The following is a 7,138-nucleotide window of genomic DNA, read 5'->3' as shown; positions in this document are numbered from 1 at the left end:
CTACCCTGATTTATCCGACAAAAGACCGTCTTTTCCTGAAAGGTCGGATTTCTAGAAAACCTGTGAAAAATACTAAGGCTTCCCAAAATAGGCCCTATTCATGTTCAAGCAGGGGATATTTTCCAAAAATAGGCCTTTTGGCATTTGGATTTCGGCATTTCCAAAAAATCTCATTGCTATATAACAATATATTCATGAACGCATCATCAAATGCGAATTAAACGCTATACAAACCTGCAGTTGTACTTTTCTCGCAAACATAATAGTGCACTCCGTTATTCGAGCATCCTGTTGACTCCCATTTGTCGTGCTTTAAAAACACGCACTCTGATCCGTCTTTGTTTTTTTTCCAGAGATCTTCCTTCACCGCCTCATTAGTAGCAGTCCAGGTAAAGCCCGTAGTCATCTCCAATCCTATCCAATAGTCACTGTAAGATGAAATGTCACTTAATGAGAAAGAAAACCACGTTATATTTCCTATGTAACTTTTCAAAACTCTAGGGCTAATGCAAATTCAAACTCCGGCGAAATACATCACCATCGTCAAAGTTTTTAGAGCATATAACCGACTAAATTTGATTGAATTATTAGACGCTAATGACCTGTGTGAGGATGCTTGGCCGTCAATGCATATTACCAACTTGAATAATATTGTCAGCACTTAATTAATATCGAACTAGCTTTTGTTTTATCAGGAGCCGTCCAGTATTAATTATAAAATGATTCGCGATTTTGTATTGATTGAAGTACCGCGCAGTGAACGTTTTCTTTGTCCAAGATGTGCTGATATACGCCATGATGTCATAGGAGAAAAGGAGGAATCGAAAATTTATGACTAGCACATGGTTTTTCAATTCGTTATTTCTGTAGAGTAACGATCACCCTTGAGAATCACTCAACCAGCATTTAGAAATTGAATGATGCCACGAGAAAGCCCCTTTGAGCCATAACATTAATAGCAACTGGCGGACTGATGAAGTTATGAGCATCATCATTGCATGTACATGTATTTGCCATTGCTAGCTTAGGCCTCCCGACTCCCACGAATTGTGTTTCATAGGGGTCGATGATATCGAGATTGCCTGATAGCCTTTGGGATTAGTCGTTCAGTGTGTGTACTAGTATCTTGAAATTGTCCTGCTGCGATGCTTTTGGGAACTATACAGTTGGCATGCAAATAAATGTTATGTCTTGAAATATCGGTGAAGCTTTTTGATTTTAAAATTTCACTGAAAAATAACGTTTTTAGGACAAATCGCTTTGTATGCATTCCCTAGTCTTCTCCGGGCTTCTTTTTGCAGAGACCAAGAATCAATCTTGCCATTTCAGCCAGGTTCAAAGTACCAAATACAACTTACCAAGCCTCGAACCAATGACCTTCCGATCGCTAGTAAGACACTCTCTCACCGTGCCACTGCGCTTCCAACATGTTATATTTTGTTAAGGAAATTATGACAGGACAAAGCAAAAACCTACTTTAATTTACTCTGGCTGAAGCTATTCTTGAAGAAGTCTGCCACACCCTTAGAATCAACTGTCAGTGTCGTTCCGCCTTTATCAGTACATTTCTTTTTGTAGTCGTTGAAATTTCCTTTCATATTGCTGACGTGAAAACACCGCTTGGCGCCACCAACAACGTAGGTTGAAGTATCGGAAGGGCAAGTAGTTGCAGCTAAAAACAAACACATGTGGGCAAATATGAGGCAAACTTTTAATTCCGACTGTGCACTAGCAGGAGGATTTTTCCGACTTCTTAACGGTTTCCCTAACTTGTTCCAAATTTATTCGACAAAAGTCTGACATCGTTCGACTTTTCCCTGAAGGGCGTGGTTTTTTTTAAACTGTGAAAAATACTAGGGATTCCCAAAATAGGGCAATAAAGATGAACGGGGATAATGGGGTCAAAAAAAAGCCTTCGATCTGTGATGCCCTGTCTTGGGAACCCCTAGTATTTTCTAGAAGTCTGACCTTTCAGGAAAAAAATTGGATAATATCGGACATTTGTCGGATAAATCAGGAAAATCTTAAAGGAACAGTTGAGATGTCTGAAAAGCCTTTCATTTGAGTTCCCCTCATAATGAAGGGCTAACTCTGTCTGATACACTACAGAGTATGTGAAAGCACAGGAAAGGTAAAACAAGTATAAATGATCATCAAACTGAATTAATTTTACCTTATTGGACATCTCCGAATATTCCCTCGCAGTTTTCAACCAACCATCAGGCCCCGAGGATAACCCTCCCAAAATAGAAAATGCAAATTACACATCCCTAACCATTGTCTATCTTATACTGTGGAATGCATAGGACCTCTTAGTGCATTGAATTCTACCATCAACACCCTATTGAGTCGTATCAGTGTATAGATTGGAATCGAAGGTTGGCTGATTTCAGAGCCAATGCCATGCTTTATGGTATAAAAATCAGCAAAGGCAACGAAATGATTTCAAAATGAAATACACCAGCCGGAGGTTTTCGTCAACTTTCTAACGGTTTCTATAACTTTTTCCTGATTTATTCGACAAAAGACCTACATTGTCGGACTTTCTCTAAAAGATAGAATTTCCTGGGCTTCCCAAAATAAGGCAATAAAGATCAAAGGCCTATGTTGAATGCTGTTAATGACGTGTGAGCCAAACACTCAAAGTGAGCCTAAGTGTGAATACTAATAAGCTCACTCAATCAGGTCACCTTGTATATTTGGGCCCTGTAAACCAGTCCGATCAGTAGAACTCGTCAAGTAATTGATGAATCATTTATTCGGATCTATTCTTCATTATCTCTTACATTTATGGTTAAAAGCTGTTATTTTCCCTGGCCTATAATGATTTTTCACCGTTTTCTTTGGCAACAACAAATCGGACAAATTCTCCCACGGTATCGTGCTCAGTACAACCTCCCATCGCCTGCTCTCCCTCATTTTCCTTAATTTGGGAAGTCCGAGTATTTTTCACAGATTTTCTAGAAATCCGACCATTCAGGAAAAAGTCGAACAATGTCGGACTTTTGCCGGATAAATCAGGAAAAAATAGAAAAGTCGCCCACTAAAATCCATTCATAAATGTCATGTCCGCATCCTTCGGGGCTCTTGAGGACGAACTACTGGTCGAATTTCTCTGAAGTTCGGTTTTTATTGATCCTTGCCTCAAAACCAAACATGATTATAGAGATTCAGCAATCTCAAGGCAGAAATAAAAGAAATGCTACAGCGAAGTCCAATTTGGAGGGTCCCCTGGTTAGGCGATATTTTGTTACATTTCATCTTGACCTGACAGTTTCTTATTACCCCAGAAAAGAAAAGCGCATTGACAACATGCTGAATGGTATTGGTGGCTGCGTGCGGAAATTAATCATGTTCCCAGATTTAAGCAATGATTTTCTACTAATATGTATGAATGATAATGTTCTTCGCCAAGACGGTGTTGTATTGAAAAGAATTAAGATTTCCCTTTAATAGAGGAGAATGACAACTATGACCTTGTCAATTTCCCCCCCTAGTATTTCTGTTAATGGTAGTAACGCTGACTGTTATTTCCTGTACACACATTTTAAACTACACTAGAACCTCTCTATTAAGGACACCCTCGGGACTGACAAATGCTGTCCTTAATAGAGAGGTGTCCTGATTAGAGAGGTCAAATTGAATGGAAACAACCAATTTGAAACCAAAACTAGTGTCCTTAATAGGGAGGTTGTCCTTAATAAAGAGGTGTCTACTAAGGGAGGTTCCACTGTATGTGTAAAAACGGCACGATGACGACCGTTGACCACTGAACAACAGATTTACTGTTAAAACGGGACAACAAAAGCATACCACCGGCTTGCACCAATTTACCTGAACGATCTCATCCAACATTACGTGCCACCTCGTTACCTTCGCTCTGAATCTCAGGACCTTCTCACTTGCAGGAAATATAGACTGAAAACATTTGGAGGTCGAGCATTCGCCACTTTAGCACCTCAACCGTGGAACTCTCTTTCCCCCACCCTGAGAGCTACATCGGATGTCTCAACCTTTCGCAAAGAACTCAAGACCCTTCTTTTCAATAGAGCTCACCAGCGCCGGTGAACATTTGTTTCAAGTGATACAGGCGCTTTACAAATAACAATTTATTATTATTATTATTATTATTATTATTATTATTATTATTATGTCGTTATCATAACATCGAAAATCAAAACTCTTCCGAAATTTGACGATGACTGCTATATTACGCGATTTCCATTTCCATTTATCGGCGGTTTGCGACAATCCTGAAGTCTGCGTCTTCACCGCCGATCCGATCCAGCGGGAAATTTGTCAGACGCGCCATCATAAGTAGATGGCCAATGAAATTTCTTGACACAAACTTGTGAATTAATGTCCTTTATTGGTATTGCCAATCTCGCTTTCATGGCCAGGTGACCCGTCGCCTTGATTACGCAACAATGAATTTGTATCAGGTCACCATTACCGAAGATGTAAATACTGTTTTATTGTATTTATTGTAGTCTGTATGTATTTTTGTTCCATGAAATAATTATTGTATCGGTTGATTTAAGGCCAGCCTCTCTCTTAAGGACACTCGTTTTGGTCCCAAATTGGATGTTTCCTTTCAAGTTGACCTCTCTTATCAGGACACCTCCCTATTAAAGACATCATTTGTCAGTCCGGAGGGTGTCCTTAATAGAGAGGTAAACTGTACTAAGTTACATTGATGAATTGACAAAAGCAGTTCTTTGTAGTCTCTGGCTACCTTACACAGAAGAGTAACGTTCGGAGGCTGCTGAATTAAACACAGCCTCGTCTGTACATCGTGTAGTACATTTTAACTATTAGCTACGTAACAGTAGACGAACGCTTTATCAGAACCTTCCGAAAACGCTTTCACATCCGTTGGGTTCAACTCTTTTCACTCCTGCGCGTTGTGTTTGTTCGTTTGTTCGTTTGTTTTTGTTTTCTTTGCAAATGAAACAGTTCAGAGATGGGCCAAGTTTAAACGATCAAGTATGTGCTTTTTTGCACCAGGTACAGGAAAACCTCCCTCTATTAACATGATTAAAGACACTCTCGGGACTGACGAGTGATGTCTTTAATAGGGAGGTGTTTTGATTAGAGAGGTCAAATTAAATCGAGATAACAAATTAAAAGAACCAAACAAGTGTCTAGTCTTCATAGAAAGGAGTCCGCTAAGGGAGGTTCAATTGTATATATTATAGGCCGGGTCTATTTGGCAAGCCGCTCGCCGAACAGGCATCTTTTTTTGTCCTGTTTGGAGAGCCGCTCGCCAAACAGCACCAAAAAGCCACCCTGTTCGGCAAGCCGGGCTTGCCAAACAGGGCAAAAATACTACCCTCTTTGGCGAGCCGGAGAGGTTACAACATGTTGGCCAATCAGAGAGCAGTGACGTCATATTCGAATTTATATGCGCATATTTAACAATGGCCGACTTCCCGCTCTCGATTCAATTTCTGTTACTAAACTCGGGTTTTGGTCAATAATCCATGAAGAAGCATGTACATGTACATGACTGTATGGATTTACAAAAAAAGTCATAAACGTGATTTAACTGATAAGCATGTTAAATGCATTAGTGTGCATTTCTAAAGGCGTTTCACTGTAACTCCAGTGTTGCTGACCGTGTTGCCACGAATGATAATGAGCTCCTGGATGGTTGAATATGCATGAGTTCGGCTCTCCATCTAGGGCAGAAAAAAGGTGCTGTTTGGTGAGCCGGGCTTGCCAAATAGTCACTTCCTATATTATAATATTATAGCATTGTATATAACTTACCTAATAATGGCCTTGAAATCCATGAAAACAATAACGTGTAGATCACTACATTGTCGATAATAGCCATGTTTATTGCCGAGACTATCTCGAAGAAGATGAAAATTTGTTTGAGAATCCGTTCTTGGAATAATGGATATCGAGCACGGTAATTATAAGTGCCCGGATGTAGTTTTTAAGTACTGCGTTGCTCTGAATATTCCTACTATATACGTTGCTCGAAATGTTGTAAAGAAATTAGTCACGATACGTTCGAATATTTTCCGGAACTTTACATTACTCGAAACTCCCCGTAAGAATAGAAAAATGATTGTTCAGTATTTCGTTTCTCGGTTTATCATTTCCAGTAATCGAATGCCTTGAAATAGCTTGAAAATACACGGAATAGCCCTTTGACATGTAAGTGTATTATATCAATCGGAAAAGTTTGCTTGAAAATATCTAAGTCCTATACCGAATGCATCATGGAAAAGTTCACAAAACGCTTATGTTTCGTCTTATTTTTCACATTTACAAAGCCTTCGATTGTGTTTTCCGTAATTGCTATGTATTCCTTATCAATTCAGGTCTTCGAGATCCGGAATATGCGGAAACTAGATACAAGATAGACGGGGCTCAAAAATATTGAAAATACTGTGAAAGTTAAGACGATACGAAATGGGATTGGGCAGTTATCAGTCAAGTCATGTAATATCTTGCGCGTTTTCTGTTGAACGAGATCGGTGTGGGGATTCGGACAGTGTCAGCAAGTCACGGCCCACTACATGATTACAGCGCTAGCGGACGACAATAACAAATTTGAAAACTCAGACCGATTCAACTGCGAATAATTCCTGTTCTATGGCACTCGACGTGGATTTCTTTGTGGATATTTCTAGATGATAACTTTAACACATATTTTAATAGGTTTGTATCGGTGTAGCCTTTCTGAATAAATAGAGAAAATAGTGTTTTTGTAGTCCTATATCCTAATTCAGGGTACAAATTGCGCTGATTTCTACCCGATCTGCATTAGTTGTGAAGATTATTGCATGTGCTGTGTTGTGTAGCATGTACATCAGAATAGGCAGATATGATCACAAGCACTTGGCTTAAAGTGTTTTATAAAGTGACTTAAAATGCAATATAAGACGACAGACTGTCCGCTATGGTTACATTCATGCACTGCCATGACTGTCCGCTATTGTTACACTTGTACAGTAATGACTGTGACACAGGTAACCATAGCGCACAGTTTGCATTTTTATTGCATTTTAAGAAACTTCATAGAACACTTTGAGCCGAGTGCTTGTTATCATATCTGCCTATTCTGATGTACATGCTACACAACACAGCAAATGCAATAATATTCACAACTTAGGTAGATATG

The 7,138-nt window shown here is 39.4% G+C and overlaps 1 protein-coding gene across 1 annotated transcript; it reads right to left on the bottom strand.

Moving 5' to 3' along the window:
- On the bottom strand, positions 1-6,045 carry LOC135500811 (uncharacterized). The gene is made up of 4 exons (XM_064792463.1): positions 5,773-6,045; positions 1,477-1,672; positions 235-428; positions 1-35 (listed from the first exon to the last, which is right to left on the bottom strand). The coding sequence occupies exons 1-4, from the start codon at positions 5,837-5,839 to the stop codon at positions 1-3; spliced, it is 492 nt and encodes a 163-aa protein (XP_064648533.1). The 5' UTR covers positions 5,840-6,045.
- Between the last annotated feature and the right edge of the window lie 1,093 nt (positions 6,046-7,138).

Source organism: Lineus longissimus, chromosome 16 (assembly GCF_910592395.1).
Source record: "Lineus longissimus chromosome 16, tnLinLong1.2, whole genome shotgun sequence".
NCBI classification, from domain to species: domain Eukaryota; kingdom Metazoa; phylum Nemertea; class Pilidiophora; order Heteronemertea; family Lineidae; genus Lineus; species Lineus longissimus.
Note: the sequence above shows the minus strand (reverse complement) of the source record. Positions and strands in the feature narration are given on the sequence as shown.